Raw genomic sequence first — 21,863 nt, forward strand, 5'->3', positions numbered from 1 at the left:
CAGATTTGTTTTTGGGTTTTTTTTTTTATAAACTTTGAAGGTCTCTCTCCTTACAGCATTCTATCAAATATCATCCATATAGTATATAACATAAGTATTAGAAAATCTTGCAAGGGAAGGATGTAGAAGTAAGTCAACAAAATACTGACACTTAGTTGGTGAGTTAGTCCTCTGAAATCTGAGGTACATAGGCCTCTGAAATCTGATCATAATGCATTATTATTTAAGAAAGGAATGACAAATGAAAATCATTTAAGATCATCTGGCTGAATGGGAATATTATAAAAAGTCTTAAATATCTATTATGACCAGATGCCAATTTTTAGGAATCACTGCAAGAGAAGAAAAGCCAGGGTTAAGGGTTCCCATTGGGATCATTGTAGTGTTTATGCAAGTCAATCAATAGTCATCATTTGCCTGATATTTTAGGTGAAACAGAAAAAATTCCATTCTGAAAATGTTTCTATATGCCCTAACTTTAATTGTCCCTCTGCTAAATTTATAGGTAATGTTTCTAAGTTTTACTTCATTAGGGCCCTTTGGAGAGTCCACACAGGATGATTATATTTCCAATGAATGTGCGGTGGGCACCGTGCCCCAGTAACTCAATTAAAAAAATGAGAGTCCTCTTTATTTATTTATTTATTTATTTATTTATTTATTTATTTATTTTTGGTTTTGGGGCCACACCCGGTGATGCTCAGGGGTTACTTCTGGTTCTGCCCTCAGAAATTGCTCCTGGTTCTGGTGTCTATATAGGATGCTTGGGATTAAACCGTGGTCCATCCTGGACCAGCTGCGTGCAAGGCAAACACCCTACTGCAGTCCATCACTCCAGCCCCCAAATCCTCTGAATTATTGGCTAGAGATTTGGCGTGTGGATTTATGGGAGTAAGAACTGTGAACTCAGCATGCCATTAATCATGTAGTTCCCAGCCCCCTAAATTCAGGGATACAGGAGGCACATAACTTTGGAAGCACATAAGTTTGAAATTAGCTATATGTTCTTTGGTGGCAATGATTTTCAGTCATCTAGCATTCTTATGGATAGAGGAAGAAAGCACATGGCCTATTTTTTGCAAGCCATTTCTCCTGCAAAGCCCAATTAGGGAGTAGTATTAGGTAGAAATGATGGATAGATCTGCCTCTGTATCCTTCATACCTCTGAATGCTTGCCATCAACTTCTAAGGGAATTACTGGGCACATGTTCTTATTCAGGCTGCAGGTTAATGCTACCAGAGGATCTGTAGAAGCTACTAGGGTGATGGTGCTGCCAAATCCTCTAATCTTTGGGCGATTGAAGTGGCTAGCAAACAAGTGGAAGAATTAGGAGTTGTGCAATGCTTTTTCCCTCTTTGAATGTCTAAATCATGAGGACCTTATCACAACTATCAATTTCTCATAACTTTGAGTCTATACCTACATGGACATTAACATCCTTGATTGTTAAGCTACTTCTACCCAAAAGCAGACCTACTGTGCCTGGTGGTTTTAGTTCCTTTATACCTGAACATAATTTATATGGGCATTATGCTGTGTCAGTTATATCATTCAGGCAAGGTATGTCTAGGGCAGCACTTCCTGCTGTGGCAGGCTGTAATGAGCTGACAGATTATAGGTCTGATGACTCAGACCCCAGATTTTGCGGTGCCTGGGGATAGGCTCCCTTCCCAATTTCTCAATATTTGTTGATTAGTAGGGCAATCTCCTGCCCGATTCTCTCCACTGCATCATGGACATGGTCAGGATGATGGTCTCCAGAGGTTAGGAGTAGGGAGGACCCTGCACTTCCTCCTAACACTCCTATAATGTCTAAAATTACCAGTTGTAACATCTATCCTGGATTTTTGAGGTCTGGATCTGTCCTGTTTACATTCCATGTAGGATCAGTGGTCTCTTGCCCAATGACTGCACCTACCACATTTAGGGCAAAGTACAGGAGCTGGTCCTAAAAATGCAGTTGGATCAAGTTCTATAATCTTGCTGGGATCCTGGTCTTCTAGCCTGCCTCTGAACTGAATAGACCTAAAGGGCATTTACTCGTGCCTGGTGGGAAATGGAAACAATGTTTCTAGATGCCTTTAGAAAACCCATTATATCCTCCCTCTCTTATTGGCCTTAGCGTGGACTAGCAATCCTTGTTTACAATTTTGAATGCCAGCTGTTTGATCAAACTGTCTTGAACTCCCTTTCCTTTCACCTGTCTCTGGATTACTTCAGACTGCTTGCCAATAAACTGGGCAAATGGTTCTTTTACCCCATGATATAATATTTTAGTAAAGCTGCCCTTGAACTTAGAGTTAGCATCTATCTTCTTCCACATACTTAATGCTATCTCTCATACATAAGTCATGATCATGCAAGGTAGAATTGCCACTTTTTTGATTTTCCGTATTCTCCCAAAAGTATGTTGAAGGTTATTTTTACCCTGTACAGCCTCCTGCCTGATCTTCCCAAATTATGCAGCTTAGTCTCTGCCTCATTGCTGAACCATATCCACCACTGTAAATATCATGATGGGCTCAGGTATACTTTGGCTAAGGTCTAAAAGTCTTGTGGGGCCAAAGTGTATTCTTACTCCAGCCTGACAGGTATTCAGTGCAATATGGAGATGTAAACCCAGTTAAACACCACAACCAAGGCTGTGACTCCCAGACACTACAATAATTTAGCATAAATCACCTTAAAAAGGTTATTATTTAATAATATAAACAACAAGCATTTTCAATCTATTTCATATTTCATTATAATGAAAAACACACCACACCGTCAGTTTCAATATTAATTTTATTTTTCCTTCCAGAGTGAGGTTAAGTAACAATTTAAATAATTATCAAGGTGTATAAATGAACATCCATTCAGATAAACATTACTGTTTAAAAGTGGCTACCTAAGAAATATTTCATGTAATAAATATATCTTATGTTTAGGTTAACAGGCACCATCTTGAGAGTTTTTTTTTTACCAATAAATAAATTACATTCAAAAAAACAATGTGTTTATATCCGAAGTATGATATATCCTTAAATGTTTTTCTTTATATAGCACCCAAACTTCCAAACTGTCTAGAAAGAATCACCCAAAATATAACTAATACCTTAAGTCATAAAAATAAAGGCCAAGAAAAAAATTTAAGACAAAATTTATCATTTATATTCTTAATTCCCCATTCAATAAAATACTAATTGCCAATTAAAAGTAAATTAATTATATATGCAATCTGTTAGTGCTGAAAATCTGAATATATATATTTAAAAGTAACTCTTTCTGAAAGTATTTAAAATATTGCATCTCTGGTGGCAAACCTGAAAACTATCAAGTATATATTTTCCCTAGTTTTCATATTCCCAGTCCCACTCCTTTATCCTTTAACAGTCATTGGTTTCTTTTTATTTTTTCTTTTCTTTTTTTTTTTTTTTGGTAAATATACTAACTTATATTCCAACACAAAACACTGACAATTCTCCTTGGCAAACAAGGAAATCTCAAAACAGTCTAAGCCAGCTTTGCTCCCAATGAGTGGCAAAGGCTAAATGATGGGGGCAGGGGAGATATATATCAATGGCCGTATTGATGCAGTCAGAATGCTCCTGAGAGTCCTTAACTGTTTAAGAATTTGCTGATGTAATCCTGAAGGAAGCACTTCTTGCAGACAAGTATCAGAGAATAAGTCTTTGATTGATAATTTTTCTATTTATTTCTGCCAAAGCGACTGAAAACACGAAAGCCTTTTCATCAGAGAGGTTGGCATAGATGTCGATTTCCTTTTCCTGTTTCTCTGTTAAAAAGAAAAAGCGAAAGCTTAATACAAAGATAGTGAATGCAATAATTCCTCTAAGTTTGGCTTTCAAATATTCCTTTAAATGGCAACATTATACAGAATTCTAACATGCATGGTAAATGTTGAAAGTACTAGGCTACAAAACTAATTTTTTAATTATACAAAAATGTTACTAATATGTGATGTTATTCTAAAATATTCTAAATATTCTAAAAATAAATGATGACTATCTTTCTATACATACATTATTCTAAATTTTTGTTTTTGGGCCACTGGCCATATGTGGAGATTCCTCTGGCCACTGGCCATACGTGGAGATTCCTCCCTATTAAGTGAATGGTTCACTCCAAGAACTGATACAGAGATCATGTGGTGATGGAACCCAGGTCTCTAGCAAATAAAGCAGGGGTCTCAAACTCAATTTACCTGGGGGCCGCAGGAGGCAAAGTTGGGGTGAGGCAGGGCCGCATAAGGGATTTCGCTTACCGAATATTCGCAATAAAAAATCGCATTAGTAAGAAAAAAATCGCATTAACATTTGCATACCCCGAACGGAGGTATGCGAATGTTTAATGCGATTTTTTTCTTACTAATGCGATTTTTATTACGATTATTCGGTAAGCGAATACTTGTGAATACTGCGATATTTGAAGGCTGGCCGCGGGCCACAAAATGTTGTATGGGAGGCCGCAAACGGCCCACGGGCCGCGAGTTTGAGACCCCTGATATAAAGCAAACAATCCAGATCTCTGTCTGAGATCTCTCCCAATCTCTCTAGTGCCTCCTGCCTTTTGTTTTTTGTTTTAAATGGGGGAGGGGGTGTAGCTCTATAAAGATTAGCTCTTTTTTATTTTGATTTGTTCTTACTTTTTGTTTATTCTGGCATTGGGGTAGTATTTAGGAGGTCTGGGAGCCCCAACACTGCTACTTATGCTCTAGAGTTGAAGATTACATAGGCAACTCCAGCAGTACTATCAAGTCCTCCTGGTCTGCACCCGCCAATGCTTAGGGATCATGCGGTACCAAGGATGGAAACCCAGATTGGGCACTGACCAACATCAGTATTCATAATAAGTCACTGTACTATATCCCAGCCCCTTTCCTTTTATTTCTTTACCAAAATTAAATGGAGTCAAATCATTTCTATAAAACTTGTCATAGAAAAACAAAACTCCTCAACAAAAACAGTTAATACAGTCCATAAGATGTCATCACTTAAAGTTTTACATTATTTAAAATTTTTATTACAGTTTAGGTTATATGGCTATGTGTTAAAGTTTATTATATTGATGTATGTATTGTTACTGTACTCTATCACTAAAACATCCATTCTTAGTGTACTTTACAGTAGCAGCCATAAATGGGCCTGCCCCTTTCAGAAAGATCAGCTCCAGCTGTTATTGGCTGGCTAGAGCTGAAAATACCTCCACCCCACCCACCAACCACCCTTGTGAGGCTGGGGTGGAGTTGTGGGTGGCAGTTTGAAGAGGTAGTTTGAGCAGCTATCTGATCAAACTGTTCCTACTCATGTCTATGGATTTTTGATTTTGACAGTTTGCACAGTTTGAACAGTTTGCACACCAAGGTGTTTATTAGACGGTATTTTATCTGAATTTTACACTAATAAACTAGTGAATTTAAGCATACTTCCATCTTGTATTAATGCCCTGATCCCACTGTAGATTAAATCACTTTTGATGTTTTGGTTCCTGAAGGATATAGATCTAAAGACTATAATAACTTAATTATCATAATAATGATAGGCTGGAATAAATATCTTCAATTATGTTAAAGAAGAATCAAAAGATGATTAGCAACTTAAGAAGCATTACTCTGTTAGCCACTTTGAACCCACTCCACTGGTTAAGAAAACCAAGTCAAAGATTATAGCCAATGCCACTTTTACATGACCCATTCCTAAGCCGAGGACAAAAACACCTCCTCCAGTACCCATAAAAACAAGTCAAACGGAGAAAGAAAGAAAAAAAGAAAAGATAACCCTGTTGAAATAACACGAGAAATACTTTGGTAGAAACCAGGGCACAGTCTCTGAACAAATCAAGGCAAGAAATTGTAATTAATATGAATAATGGTAGCTCAAAGAGACCTGCATATCTCAGGCCTGAGAATATTTATAGTACCATGGAGGATAAGTCCATGAGTATCAATTCAAAGTCTGAATCCAAAAATACCATTCCAATTAAGATCTAAGCAAGAGTCCAACCATTCCATTAAGATCTAAGCAAGAATCCACCAAAGCTAGACCCCATGAACTGCACACATATCAGGGATTGAAAATAAACTTCCTGAGCAGTTTCAAGAAAGTCTGTGCAGCATAAGGGTCTACATTTACATACTGCACTAAATACTTGTCAGGCTGGAGCAAGAATGCACTTTGGACTCCACAGGACTTTCAGACCATGGCCAAAGTTTGCCTAAGCCCATTATAATACTTCCAATGGCAGATGTGGTTCAGTGATGAGGCAAAAGCTAAACTGTATATCCTGGAAAAGTCAGGAAGGAGCTGTTGAAATAAAAATTACTCTGAATATACTTTTGGGAATAGGAGAGTAGTAAAAAAAAAAAAAGAAGAAGAAGAAAAATCAAGAAAGCTACCATACCCCACAAAATCCTGAATTACTTAAGATAAATAGCTCTTGGGTGTGTGGGAAAAAATAGATGCAGACTCTGAATTTAAGGAAAGTTGTATGGAGATATTTCAAGGAGGGGCAGAATCATAAACCCAGTTTATAAGCCAGCTATCTGAGGAGGTACAGAGGCAGGTTAAGGAAAAAGAGGTCCAGGATCATTTAATCCAACAATTAGCATTAGAAAATGAGATCAAGGTTTGCAAGCCTATATTGAGGCCAATAAAAAAGAGAAGATGTGATGGGATTCTTCAATGTGTGTCAGAAAGTTGTTTCCATTTCCCATCAGGCATAAGTAATCGTCCTTAAGGCTTGTTCGGCCCAGAAACAGGCTGAGAGACCAGGATACCAATGAAGAGAATTTAGAGCCCCACCCAACCATACATTCTTAAAGCCTCCACCCAAGAACTTGGCCTAAATATGTTAGAGGGAATCACTAGGCAAAAGAGTGCCGATTTGTTGGGGCCGGGCGGTGGCGCTGAAGGTAAGGTGCCTGCCTTGCCTGCGCTAGCCTTGGACGGACCGCGGTTCGATCCCCCGGTGTCCCATATGGTCCCCCAAGCCAGGAGCAACTTCTGAGCACATGGCCAGGAGTAACCCCTGAGCATTACCGGGTGTGGCCCAAAAACCCAAAAAAAAAAAAAAAAAAAAAAAAAAAGAGTGCCGATTTGCCTGGAACAAGAGATAATAGCTCTTAACCTTCCAAACCTGGGTTAAATAATTATTGTTAATAACTGTAGTAAATTCAGACACTATAGGAGGGAATGCAGGGCCTTTCCTACTCTCACCCTCTGGATACTGCCACCTGGACCATGCCCACATGCAATGGAGGCAAGAGATTGCCCTACTAATGTCCAACAAATGTCAGGAAACTGGGCAGGAGGCCCACTCCAGGCACAGCATAATCTGGGGGGTTCCAAGTCATGCAAACCTACAATCCATAAGCTCATTACAGCCCACCATTGCTGGAAGTGCTGCTCTAGACATACCTTGCTTGAACTAGATATGCCCATACAAATTACATTCAGGCATTAAGGGACCAATGTCACGATGTACAGTAAGTCTGTTAGGTACAAGCAACTCAACAATAAAAGATGTGAATGTCCATGTGAATATAATAGACCCAGATTATGAGGAAGAACTGATAATTGTACTTATGGTTCCTACGATTTGTATGTTCAAAAAGGGACAATCCCTTGCACAATTCTTGCTTCTCTCATTTGTTGTGCCTAGCCACTTGGATCACCCAAAGGATTGGAGGATTTGGCAGCACCAAATCCCTAGCAGCTTTTACAGACTCTTGGGTGGCATTCATATCCAGCCTAAATAAAAATGTTCAACCAGTAATTCTCCTATAAACTGATGGCAAGTAATTCAGAAGTAAGATTGATAGAGGAAGATCTCGCCATCATATCTACCTGATACTAGCCTCATAAGTAGGCTCTACAGGAGATTTCTTACAGTTTGCAAGGAATAGACAATATGCCTTCCTCCATTCCACAGAGTACTAGACTGTTAAAAACCATTACTAAAGGAAATATAGCCACGTTTCAACCTTATGTGGCTCCAGTGTCCCCTGAATTTATGGGAACAAAACCTACATGATCAATGGTACACTGAGTTCATAATTCCTCCTCTCATAAATCTACCTGCCACTTCTCTAGCTCATAATTCAGAGGACTCACATTTTCTAATGAGGTCACTATGGACACAGCTTTCACCACCAACCACTCTGTATTCAGTAGAAATCTAACCATGCAATTTGAACTGCCTAGTAGCACTGATGAAGTGAATCTAAGGGTACTTATAAATTTAGTAGAGAAATAGATAAAATTGGGGCATAAAGAATCATTTTCAGAATATAATTCTCCTGTCTTTGTACCACCAAAAAATAAGGCAAATGACGACTGATTGACTTGCATAATGTTAATGCTACAATAATTCCAATGGGAACTTCCAAACCAGTCTTTCTTCTCCTGTAATGATTCCTAAAATTTGGCACCTGGTAGTGATTGACATTAAAGACTGTTTATATAAGATATAAACAATTTGCATTCCTCAATCCTTCCTTAAGTCGTAAGGCAACTCTGCACAGATTTCAGTGGACTGTTTTATCTCACAGAATGACTAACTCACTAATTGCATGTTGGGGACTGACTTGTTTGAGGCCATTTTGCTGTTCTCTCTGCCATAGCCCAGCTTTTCACCTAAAAGCAATATGCAGTCTTGCTGTAAAATTTTGAGCTAAGAGAAAAGAATGTGTAGCTGCAGGACATAATTTAGCTCTAAGCCCGGAGGAGAGTAAAAGCTGCCTGGTACCTTATCAGAAACTAGGCCCCATTCCTTAAGACCACATTCCGGAGTAATTTAGGCTGTTATCAATAAGTATATGCTATATTGTCTGTTCAAGATCACTTAGGCAAGCACATATTGCACCATTTCCTGATAGTCAAGCAATTAGGAATGCAGCTAGAAGGACACTAGAAGTTTCCATTGAAACAGCACGTTCAGCATAGCTTGAAGGTCATCCAGCCCCTAGCCCACTGCCCACTTCCTTATGAGCCTTCGCGCCAAAAGTATGATTGACAGCACCTTTGTACTGCCCCCTTCTCCTTCACTATAAAAGAAGGAGTTATATTTCGGGGCCGGGCGGTGGCGCTGGAGGTAAGGTGCCTGCCTTACCTGCGCTAGCCTAGGAGACGGACCGCGGTTCAATCCCCCGGCGTCCCATATGGTCCCCCAAGCCAGGAGCGACTTCTGAGCGCATAGCCAGGAGTAACCCCTGAGCGTTACCGGGTGTGGCCCAAAAACCAAAAAAAAAAAAAAAAAAAAAAAAAAAAAAAAAAAAAAAAAAAAAAAAAGAAGGAGTTATATTTCAATAAACGCCCTTGAACAGTGAGACGCTGCCTTGGGTCTTTATTATTAACCTCTCTCAAATTTTTTACAGTGTGGTTGTGCTTCTACTCAGCAAAATAGAAGTGCGGTCGTCTGAGAAGCCTTTCCAGCTAATTCCTGCTGGCCGGGCCCCCCTGGGGGGCTTCAGGACCCTGCATTTTGGCGCCCAACGCTGGGCTCGAAGATCACCGCCACACTCCGAACGACTACAGGTCGGCGAGTCTAGAGCTCCTTCGTAAATCGCGGAAATTACCTCATCAGGGTAAGCGTTGAAACGAGTTAGCCTTAATCAAATATTTAAACTGCAGTTTTTCCAGTCGTTCCGATCGCCGCCCCTGATTGGCTTTTGGGGCTTAACCCATAGGATACGCTACCATGGGTAATTCTTTGAGTACTGAACTTAAATTCATTAAATATATACAGTCTGAGTTGAAAGCCAGACATATAGAGGTTACCAAAAAAGATATTTGTAATTTTTTAATATTTGTTCATGATGTTTGCCAGAAATCTAGTGTTCCTGGGCTCCCTCTCGCTCTGACTCTGTCTCTCAGTTTCCTTCCTCTTCTGACCCTTCATCTTTACTTCTGCCGCTGCACCCTCTGTGCAAAATCCTAAACAGCCCTTCACTTCCCTAGTCTCAGCTCCGTCCCTGTTCCACCAAAACCTTTACTCCCCTCACCACCCTCCCCTCCTTAGCCAGCAATTGCAACAATACAAAGCCTTTAATTAAAAAAGCCTCACAGCTGTTTCAAGCCGTGTGACCCCAGCCCCTTACACGCTCTCCTGCTTGAAATCTATTGGGGGCGCGCTGTCTCCCCCGCTGAAAAGCTGAACTCTTGCAAAGTTAACTTTTTCTCCGCAGTAAAATCTTTCCTTCCAGCAAGCAAGCACACATTCTAATCTCTGAGCTCATCGCTGGCTTCACCTTAAAGGGACAGCGCCCATTTTCCAAATCCCAGCTTAAACCCGGTTCCACACGTGACAACAAACTTTTGCTACTCCCCCCCCCCCTCCTGGCCATGCGCCGCTTCAGCAATTTCAGCGAGCAGGGCGAAAACCTCCCATCCCTTACTATACAAATGCCTATCTTCCCTCAGGCTTTTATAATTGTCTCTCTGGTGCTACAACTGTTCCTTTTTCCTGAGTTGGGATGCCTAAGTTGAAATGTTTTTCTAAATATAAAGGCCACAGTTGGTAAAATTAAAAAGTCTTAAATGTGTTACAAAATGTCATAATAAGTTTAACCTACGCAAAGGTGACGTACCTGTTTTTAAAACTAAGTTTCTATGTAGCTAAAATGCAAAAAAAAAAAAAAAAAAAAAAAAAAAAAAAAAAAAAAGCCCGCCGTTTTTTTTTTTTTTCTCTCTTCCCTGCGCTGTAAGCTCGGCCTCTAAGCTTTTAAAGGCGCAGTGTACATTTTCCAAACCCTAGCTTGTCAGCAGCTCTGTGCCTGAGTCACTCTCCAAAGTCTGTGTCACAGCAACAGGAAAATAACAGCAATAAACACCCTTGTTCATGCCTCTCAAAAATTTTAAAGCAAGGTCATAATTCTGTTACTTGTAATAACAAATTATCAGTAAACAAAAAACCTTTTCGTGCTTTAAAACTTAAACAAACACACAAATATTAAAATTTAAGTCTTTTTTAAAATTATTTTTAATCTTAAAAGTATATGAAGTTTGTAAAATAGTTCATGTCATGGGCATTTTTTAGTAGCTTAGGCTCCTTAATCTGCATTTAGGTGTTTCTTATATTTTGTCTTTTTAATTGCTCTTTCCTTCCCATGTTTGCCATTCAAATCTAATAGTTAAATAACATTTTGTAACATTTTTAACTTTGTTTTTAAGAACCTCTGCATTGGGAAAAAAAGCAAAACTCCTTTGTTAAAATTACTGCACATGTTTAGAAAGTTAATTTTTTAAGAACTAAAATAATACAAGTGAGCAAAATAAGTTGGTCAGCTTTCCTTAACAATAATGTATAAACATTCCAAAACTCTAAGCTAAGCCTAAGCTCTTTTGAATGCATATAAATATAGCAAAATAGCATTGCCATTTGAAAAACTTAAACCAAATAATCTAAACCTTAAAAGTGGTTAGGCAGTTCAAATAGTGGCATAAAAGCCATTTCAATAACAAAAACAATATGATAACTAGTTAAATAAATTTGTTCATAAATTATTGTTCATAAACTTAAACCTTAAGTAGCTTTATTTCTTTTCTTAATTTCAAGCTTAATTTTAAACTCAAAGGTAAGTACAAATAATTTTGCATTTTCCAAGTTTAATCTTAAGTTGTCTCTGTTCATGTTGTGGTTAGCCCTTTTTAAAATAATATTGTTAATTAGTATCATAAAAGTAACTAAATTTTATAAGCAAATTAACAAGTATTAAAAATAATTTTGGTCTTAAGCTCTAGGTGTGTAAATGCATCAAATGTCTTTAACTATATTTTATAATGTCTAAACATTTTGTCAATTTGGTATCTAATATTTTTTTACAAATTATTCACTTTAAGTCTTCAAAGTAAAAACAGTTGTTTTTTAAAGTCAGTTTTTTATACCTTTAATAATCATAGTTCATACTCTTGTGTTTAATCATAAAAATTTTAACACTTTATTACAGCTGTCTTACTATTCTACTGTAAAACCAATTTATAACAAACCTGTTCCTTTACAGCAAATGATATCATACTTCAGAGTGCAGACTCCTTCTACAGTGCTCACTAAGCAATTTACTTAACAAAATTTTAACTGCTAACATTTTACTTTATGTTTTCAACTTTAAATTACAATTGTTTTAAAAATGTTTTGTGTTAAAGCTAAACCTTAAAATTTATTTTCAGCAGTTCCACTCCAGCTATGTTAACAATTTTTTTACAAACATGCCGGCTAAATATTTAAAAGCGCTTGTCAATTTTTCCAATGCAAATTTTGAATAAGTCCTCTTGTCTGTTCATGTGTGTGTGTTATGCGTGAAAGTGGCCACAATGTTGTGTTTCGTGTTTGTTCTGTCTGTCTATTTGTTATTTTTGCATTTCATATAAATACAATTTTTAAAGCCTTATCCATTTTTAAAATTTCAATTAATTTTTTTTACCTGGCTTAGTCTCGTCATCTAACAAACTGTGAAATCCTGCCAAAAATCCTGTGCTAAGCTAGCTTTGTTCTATCAGCATGGCAAAAAAGGTAGGGGATGGTAAACCCCAAAAAATTTCTCAAATGGCCATCAGGAATAACTTTTTCCTGGAGAATTTTTGGACTTTGCAATCCCCAGTTTTTCTGCTATGTGTAGTTAAGGCCAATAGAATAAGGCCAAATTTGGCTAGAAAAAGAAGCATCTAGCTTTAAAATAATAACTAAGAAGTTTAAAAAAAAAAAAAATCATTTAAGTTCAGTTTAAAGGCTTTTGAACAATTGGCTATCATTAATTATAAGATTTTTTAAAAGTGCTAAAGTCTGGCAAAAGTCAGAAGGCATTCCTGTGGCATTCACAAATAATCATTTTACCTCCTGCCAAGTTGTTTTCTTATAGACCTCCTACAGCTTCCTGCAGTCCTGTCCTCATTCACTTCAAAAAAGCCTGCCACCCCACCTGCTAGCTGCCATTACTGCGAACCTGTTTCTGACTGACTCCACCTTTGACAATGCTAAATTTGGTACTCTGCTGGCTGCCTCCAACCACCCCCTTCGCACCAAGGCTTCATTAATTTGTTTGCTCCACTTCACTCCCTTGCAAGACAATGGCAACACCTCTGGTTCCTTCCCTTCCCCTTTTATGGTGCCGCATACATAGCCAAACCCCTCCCACGCATCCCCTAACCCATCCTGGAAGTAGCCCTTTGTGCCCTCACCATGGGTGCTAAGGAAGAGTGAGCCACCCCCAATCAATTTTGCCACAACCTGGCCCATTCACCCATTCCCCAGGACACACTGGCTATGTCAGCTCAACCTCTCCCATGCCCTGAGCTCTTCAGGACTCTGCCGGCTTCCCCACCCTTCCAGCCCATGCTGTCCTCGGGACCCCCCCTCCTCTTCTCAGCTCATCCTTGTCATGATCAACGCTTCCGCCCTCCGCCCAGATGCAAACGCCTTCGGTACCTGCTATTCACCCACCTCAAACCTCATCCTACAGCTGGTCAACGCCTCCACCATCACCGACCCTGCCTGCTTTGGCAACCTCCTGCCTGTCTCTAACCCCTTCGCTCTGCGATCCAGCCCCAAGCCTCACTTCAGCATCACCTTCAAACAGGTGGTGAAACTTGAACTTTGCCTTTTGGTACCCAATATGATTCCCCCTATTGAAAATTGTAATCAAATTCTTGTCATTAATTCCTCCTTTTAGTTCATAATTGCCCCCAATTTAACGTTTCTTGCCTGTTTCACTGGTTTATCTCCCCCATTGTTTCACATTTGTTTTTTCAGTCCTAAAACTACTGTGTTTTCATTGTTTTAATGCCTAACTTACCTGTCAAACCTGCTCTCACCCTAGCCTTAATCATAGGCCTGGGTGCTACCGCTGTAAGCACAATAATTTATTCATTGGTTCATACTCTAAAATCTGTCAATGCCTTAAGTATAACTGTTGTTAATAATGTTTACAAACTTAAACTAAGTTTACAACACTTAAAGCACATTATTATATCCCTAGCAAAGATAGTGCAGCAAAACCACCATGCCTTAATTTGGTTTCCTTTTTTTTTGAAGAAAAGGGGAGTCTGTGTAGCCCTTAAGGAACAATGTTGTATTTTTAAAGACAAAACAGGTTTAGTTAGAGATAGCGTTCAACATATTGGTGATGGTATAAAAGATTTTGAAAAACATTTCGATGAAGAACAAGGTTGGTACCAGGATTGGTTTTTCTCTTCCCCTTGGCTCCACACAATCTTGTCCACCGTTGTGGGCCCTCTTATTAGCCTCATGCTGCTCTTTTCTCTTGGCCCATGGATTTTCCGCAAAATCACTGCCTTTATTAAGAACCAGGTAGATGAAAAGGCAAAAACCTCTATTCAGGTTAACTACCAGCGTCTAACCCCGCGTGACTCCTGTGAAAACTTGGCTTTAGTCACCAAGCCGCCTTTCCAGCCACTAAGTTTCCAGGAGATAGAGCGCATAGCTAACAGACGGAGCTCGCTCCGGCACTTGTGCTCTCGGCTGTGGAGACACCTACGACGGGATTAGCAAGGTCCCAGTTAGGGCACGGCCCTAAAAGGCTACAACGCATAATTCGGATCTCTGCGCGCACCCACGGCGCTTGTAGCCACCTTTTAAATGCGGCTTTGGCCGTGTCCGACCTGGTCAAACCTTGTATGCCTAAGACACGGCTCTACCACCCGCTCACGACTTTCCTTCTTTTATTAGAAGAGAAAGGGGGAGATGTTGGGGACTGACTTGTTTGAGGCCATTTTGCTGTTCTCTCTGCCATAGCCCAGCTTTTCACCTAAAAGCAATATGCAGTCTTGCTGTAAAATTTTGAGCTAAGAGAAAAGAATGTGTAGCTGCAGGACATAATTTAGCTCTAAGCCCGGAGGAGAGTAAAAGCTGCCTGGTACCTTATCAGAAACTAGGCCCCATTCCTTAAGACCACATTCCGGAGTAATTTAGGCTGTTATCAATAAGTATATGCTATATTGTCTGTTCAAGATCACTTAGGCAAGCACATATTGCACCATTTCCTGATAGTCAAGCAATTAGGAATGCAGCTAGAAGGACACTAGAAGTTTCCATTGAAACAGCACGTTCAGCATAGCTTGAAGGTCATCCAGCCCCTAGCCCACTGCCCACTTCCTTATGAGCCTTCGCGCCAAAAGTATGATTGACAGCACCTTTGTACTGCCCCCTTCTCCTTCACTATAAAAGAAGGAGTTATATTTCAATAAACGCCCTTGAACAGTGAGACGCTGCCTTGGGTCTTTATTATTAACCTCTCTCAAATTTTTTACAGTGTGGTTGTGCTTCTACTCAGCAAAATAGAAGTGCGGTCGTCTGAGAAGCCTTTCCAGCTAATTCCTGCTGGCCGGGCCCCCCTGGGGGGCTTCAGGACCCTGCAATTGCATGCCACTATTTCATTGATTTAGTTCTAAAACTATTCTGTGCAAAATTCCCTAATGCATGTGTTATGTACTTCATGGTATGATAATATTACATAGCCTGATCAAATGAGAGAAAACTTAAAAGCCTATATGAGAAATGTTATGACAAATTTGCCAGTAGCTGGATTATAAATAGCAACAGAAAAAATCCAGATGATGCTACCATATGAATATCTGGATTATGTTCTCAAGCACAACACAGTACATCCTGAGAAAATTTCAATCTACCAAAAAGATCTTAAAACACTCAATAACTTTCAAAAACTGCTGGGAGATAGTAATTCAGTTGATCGCTCTTGGTATTCCTAATTCAGAACTAAGTAATCTGTTCTATCACGCAAGGAGACTATGCCCTGCATAGCCCAAGACAATTGACTCCAGAGGTTCAAAAGAAATTGAGCTTTTCAAAAGAGCACTCTAGAAGTCCTATCTTATTCGGTTTATCCCTAGAGAAGGTATGGTTATTACTTTTTGCAACACCACAATCACCAACAGCTGCCATTGTTTAATTGCAGGACCACTGGAATGGACTGGATATACCTACATAACAAACAAGATCAATCATACCATACTGGGAACCAATAGCTAATTTAATAATTAAAGGGTGGCTGCAAACTCATACTTTATTGGCTATAACCCTGACATCATAGTCCTGTCAATACCACCCCGCCTCAAAATGGATCAATACTACCACTCAGTGAAGTTCTGCAAAAGCTTTGGCTGTCTTCTCAAGAGAACTTTCCTTACACTATCCAGTAGGAAAAAACTTGTGACTTTTTCAGAAGGGTATCTTTCAGAATTATTTCCATCATTAGCACCTCTCCTATTCCAGACATAATCTATTTTATATAGATGGTTTATCATGTGAAAGATGGGATCGTTGTCCTATCCCATATACAGCACACAACATTGTGCACCAATTACAACTCTGCACAAGTAGAACATGCCACCTTAAATTACCTACTATCTCATGTGTCACGCCCTTGTAATATTGTGAGTGACTCAGTATACATAGTTTGCATTTTTCTTGGAATTGCCACTGCATCCATAAATCCTCACAACCCTGTGGTACAATATTTGCTACAACTGCAAGCCATGTAACAAAAGAACCTACTTATATTACGCATATGAGATCTTATTCTGGTCTCCCTGGTATCTTGTAGTGCTAGTGAATACTAATTACTTACTATGACTTTAGGAAATGAATTAGCTGATTAATTGGCAATGCCAATATTTACATCACTGGTGGAAGAACATAATGCTCTACATACAAATGCCTGGTGCCTTCATGTACAATGTTGTATCTCACTAAAAACAGATCAGACATATTATTCAGAATTATTCGGTCTGTGTGCTCTGCACACAAACCTCATATGGCAGGAGCTAACACTTGAGTGTGAGGACAAATAAACTGTGGCAAATGGATGTGAATTATGTTAATTTCTTCCCCCCAAAAATCGTATCTGCATGTGGTTATTGGCACATATTATGATTTTATATGGGCAGTCCCTATGTCATCAGATAGAGCTAAAGCAGTCTGCTCCTTTTTTATTACAATCCTTTTCAGTTATAGGAATTCCTAATGCAATCAAGATGGATATTGAAATAGCATACATGAGCAAAACTTGCCAAGCTTTTTATAAAGAGTGGCAGATAAAGCATATAACAGGAATTCCAGGGCCAGAGAGAGAGAGAGAGCACAGTAGTAGGGCATTTGCCTTGTATGCGGCTGACCCAGGAGGGATGGGGTTTGATTCCCAGCATCCCATATTGTCCTCCAGCCTGCCAGGGGTAATTTCTGAGTGCAGAGCCAGGAGTGACCTCTGAGTTCCACTGGGTGTGGCCCAGAAACCAATCAATCAATAAAGTTTAAAAAAAAATACAAGAATTCCACAAAATCCACAAGGAGACAGTAATTGAAAGAGCACACTGCACATTTAAAAATAAATTACTGAACATTAAAAAAAAAAAACCAACAGGGAATGCCTTCAACTGATTTTCTATCTATAACGATGGCTAACCTTTTGAGTGCCCAAACTGTTGCACAAAACCAAAGAATTCCCTTAAAAGTGCCAGCATGTTAATTAAACCTTAATAACAAGATTTTAGTATCTAAAATCTATGCGGCATGCATATCTTAATTGTGGACTTTCCCGTGTGCCAGCTGCAAGGCCTTCGCGTGCCACCGCTGGTTCGCCAATGCGGATCTATAACATTATAGAACCACGGTGTTTGCCTTGCAAGCAGCCGATCCAGGACCAAAGGTGGTTGGTTCGAATCCCGGTGTCCCATATGGTCCCCCGTGCCTGCCAGGAGCTATTTCTGAGCAGACAGCCAGGAGTAACGCCTGAGCAATGCCGGGTGTGGCCCAAAAACCAAAAAAAAAAAAAAAAAAAAAATTATAGAACCATATATAGATGCTGAAAACACTTCTACAAAGAACAAAGAACTACAAGCCCAAAGAACAATAAAATCACCTTTCGGTGAAAATTGACAAGAATTGGTTTGATGGGAATTTGATCATCAAAGGAAGAGGATTGGATTCCACTGCACCATATAAGAACTCATCAAAAAAAAAATTTTTTTTTTTTTTGGTTTTTGGGTCACACCCAGCCAGGCTCAGGGGTTACTCCTGGCTCTACGCTCAGAAATCGCTCCTGGCAGACTCAGGGAACCATATGGGATGCCAGGATTCGAACCACAGACCTTCTGCTATCTCTCCGGCCCCAGAACTCATCAAATTTAAAACCCAGAAAGGCGTTTAGCTTTTCATCATTAAAATTTTCTTATATTTGGGGCTGGAACGAGATAGCACAGTGGTAGGGCATTTGCCTTACATGTGGTTGACCCAGGACAAATCTGGGTTTGATCCTCAGCCTCCCATATGGTCCCCCTAGCCAGGAGTGATTTCTGAGGCATAGCCAGGAGTAACCCCTGAGCGTGGCCCCAAAAACAAAAAAAAATTTTTAATTTAATTTTACTTTTTTTGAACAAGTAAGATCTCATTTAGTTATCTATATTAGTGATAAAGAAGATAAACTATGATCTTACAATGCTCCATATTATCAGGAAGTAGCTAAAAAAGATCACTCCATCCCTAACCCTAACAGAGTTTAACATTTCAACGTTGCAGAGACACCAATCTGACCAAAATTCTAGATGTCAGTATTTGGGATGATATCACCAGGATTTTTTTGACAAGAAGTGGGGGCACTTGCCACTTCCCCACCCTCCTTCTTCTTGAAGAAGACCTGCTGAAAACACGCCCCACAAAAAACTGTTATCAGCAATAGGCTTGAAATTCTGGACCACATGGAAATATTTTGACAACTCCAATTTTTTAAATATAATTTTTATTTTAATCATAGTGGCTTACATATCATTGACAATAATATTTTAGGTACATATTAACATAAAATCAGGGGAATTTCCATCACCAAATTGTCCTCCCTCCACCTCTGTTCCCGTCCTCCTTCCCATATCCTCCTCCCTCACCCCCGGGGCTGCTAGAATAAGTGATCCCCTCTGTGCCTAGCTTACTACTTAGTGGTTTTACACCTGTTTAGTCTTGGTATCTCCCTTATTTCCCCCTCTAATTGGGGGGCGGGACTAGATAGTTCAAGTTATGTGGTTTTGTTTGAAGAAGAGAAAAGTAATAAACTGGGGAAAAAACCAAATACGCCGAAAATGGGCAGAGTCCTTCTAGAGGCTCTCATCCTAGGTTTGAGAGATGAAGGGGAAAAACATCACAACAGTACAAAAAGAAGTGTTGAATGAAATATCTAGTGAGCACTCCAACAATAAAGATAAGCATCACATAAAAGTCATGGTCTTGAGATAAAAAACATGGCAGAGCACATAAAAGAAGAAAAGAAAAGAAAAAGAATAAATATAAATGAAGACAACAACTTCAAAAACCCCACCAAAACAAAGAAATCGACAAAAACTAGATAAATAAATTAAAAAAATGTTTTGTGCTTTTTTCTTTTTTCCTTTTCTCTTCCCTCCTGCACAGGCACAGTAAATATTGGGGTCATTCAAAAAGGAATTCCCTTGGCCTAAGAGATACAGGGTTTCTCCACCCTTGAAGTATTTTGTCATGGGATTAACTATAGACTCCTTCCTTTCAGGTTCATTTACTCTACCCTTGGTGCTTTTGTGGTGTTTGGAAGACTTCTGCTCTGTACTGGGTGATAAAATCAGACCTCTGTATCTAGAGATCTCAGTATCTGCACAGGTCAAGGAATGGAACTTATTATGAAGTCTTTCTTTGTGGTTCTAGAAGTTCTGTTCCCTCAGTGTCATTTTAATCCGTATTCTGTGGTTGGTGGTCTTGGTCTTTGCGCTGATCCTAGGATGGGGCCTGAGATAGCGTCTTTCATTATGTTTCCAGAAGACCCATTCCACTGCAATTGTCTCAGACAGACCACTGGAACTAGAGATCATGGTTGTTGTGCAGGTCGTAACTCAAGCCCTAGACTAGGGCTTTTTTATTGGTCCCAGGATACATTCAGTTCGGTCATGGTTCTATCAGCCAGCCATCTGTAAATCGCAATCTTGGCATTTGGACAGACCAAAGGGTGACAAGTCTTCTGATTTTGTCTTATTGTTAGCTGGTGAGGTAGGATAACCTGCTCTTAGGTCAACTTGTTCCCATTTTCCTCGCTGTCAGGATATCATATTAGAGCTGGCACTTGTTGGTGTCTGAGCAGTATTAAGGATGGGATTTGTTTCCTGTGGCTGTTGTGAAGAACTGTGTCGTTTCTATGTCTGGGATCCAGGATTCAAGGCTGGATGGTTGGTGTCTGATCACCTGGGGTCTAAGTTGGGTCCATGTGACATATTTTCAAGGTGGGAGATGCCCCTGTATTGTAAACAAGTATGCGTTCTTATCCCTATTAGATAAGAGCTTGTTTTTATATGTAAGAGTTCCCTTTTTTTAGTGTGCCTTTGCAGGGAGAAATGGTGCTACATTATATTGCCGGTGCATTTGAGGGTGGAAAGAGAAGAAAACAGAAACAGGTCATACACCTAAATAAGATAAAAATAGAAATAAAAATATATGTTCTCACATATATATAAAAAGAAAAAAAGATTTAAAAAATGAAATAAAGTAATTAAAGGAACAAAGTGATGCAAGAGACTACCTTGCATTTGGGGAAAAGCAGATAAAGAAAAAATATGAAATGCTTCACGAATTTGCATGTCATCCTTGCGCAGGGGCCATGCTAATCTTCTCTATATCATTCCAATTTTAGTATATGTGCTGCTGAAGCAAGCACGACAACTCCCAATTTTTATATACTGTATTTCCATAGGAATACACCAATGGGTAGCTGAAGTCACCTAATGTTCAGAAACAAATGAAGTAACAGAATGGTCAGCTAGCATGCTAGTGCTTACTAAACCTTCTGACAATGATTTAATGACCTCATTAGAGATACAATAACTATCATAAATTTCTTGTTGTTATATTTATTTTTCTTTTTAAATAATCTTACTTCTAACTTATCTGGAAAAAAATGTATTAGTATCAATTATGTCAACTATGTGATACATATTCTTTAAATAAAGTAAATTGTAAAAGAATAATTAAAATTTAGTCCAAAATTTCAAATGCTCTGTAATAGTAGCAACTAAAACTAAGAGCAACATAAAGCAACAACTAAATTTATTTTCTGAAAGAGACATTTCAAGAATTTACACTTTCTTTTTTTATCAGTATTGTTTTATTAATTCTGTTCCATGAGAAGGTTCTACTAATTTGCTTTGCAGAAAATCCAAATAATCACTTTGAAACTATATATACTTTCTTTTTTTTTTTTTTTTTTTTTTTTTGGTTTTTGGGCCACACCCGGTAATGCTCAGGGGTTACTCCTGGCTATGTGCTCAGAAGTTGCTCCTGGCTTGGGGGACCATATGGGACACTGGGGGATCGAACCGCGGTCCGTCCAAGGCTAGCGCAGGCAAGGCAGGCACCTTACCTTTAGCGCCACCGCCCGGCCCCTAAACTATATATACTTTCAAGAGATTAAATCCCCAAAAATAAGGATCATCTGTGCCTGATAATTTCAATGCCTGAATTCCTTCAACATAAAGTGGCAATTCAGGAATTTGAACTCTGTCAAAGAAAATCGTTTAAAAGGCATTAAGCATTAAGCATGAATTATATTATTAATATAGCTCTTTTCTTGTTTTGTTTTGTTCTGTTTTTGGGCCACACCCAGCAAGCGCTCAGGAGTTACCCCTGGCTTTACACTCAGAAATCACTCCTGGCAGGCTCAGGTGGCCATATAAAAAGCCAGGGATCAAACCTGGGTCATCTGTATACAAAGCAAATTCCCTACTGCAGTGCTGTCGCTCTGGCCCTGTATTAACACTATGTGCTTAACATTATTCTGCTAAGCACATTAGTGCTGCAGCAATGATCATGTATCTGTTGTTTTGAA

At 39.2% G+C, this 21,863-nt stretch overlaps 2 protein-coding genes and 1 non-coding gene across 4 annotated transcripts in view; 1 reads left to right on the forward strand and 2 right to left on the reverse strand.

The window, feature by feature from the left end:
- GPT2 (glutamic--pyruvic transaminase 2) overlaps positions 1-21,863 on the forward strand; it is a 690,974-nt gene that overhangs the window by 504,805 nt on the left and 164,306 nt on the right. The window lies entirely within an intron of this gene.
- C14H16orf87 (chromosome 14 C16orf87 homolog) overlaps positions 2,770-21,863 on the reverse strand; it is a 61,356-nt gene continuing 42,262 nt past the window's right edge. For both annotated transcript variants that reach the window (XM_049786269.1, XM_049786268.1), the window contains one exon: positions 2,770-3,779. In XM_049786269.1, coding sequence (XP_049642226.1) covers positions 3,661-3,779 — 119 coding nt within the window. In that variant the 3' untranslated portion in view covers positions 2,770-3,660. The remainder of the gene's footprint in view (positions 3,780-21,863) is intronic.
- On the reverse strand, positions 20,590-20,696 carry LOC126029022 (U6 spliceosomal RNA). Its single transcript, XR_007502683.1, has one exon. It is a non-coding gene; the product is annotated as a U6 spliceosomal RNA (small nuclear RNA).

This window comes from Suncus etruscus, chromosome 14 (assembly GCF_024139225.1).
Source record: "Suncus etruscus isolate mSunEtr1 chromosome 14, mSunEtr1.pri.cur, whole genome shotgun sequence".
Lineage (NCBI taxonomy): Eukaryota > Metazoa > Chordata > Mammalia > Eulipotyphla > Soricidae > Suncus > Suncus etruscus.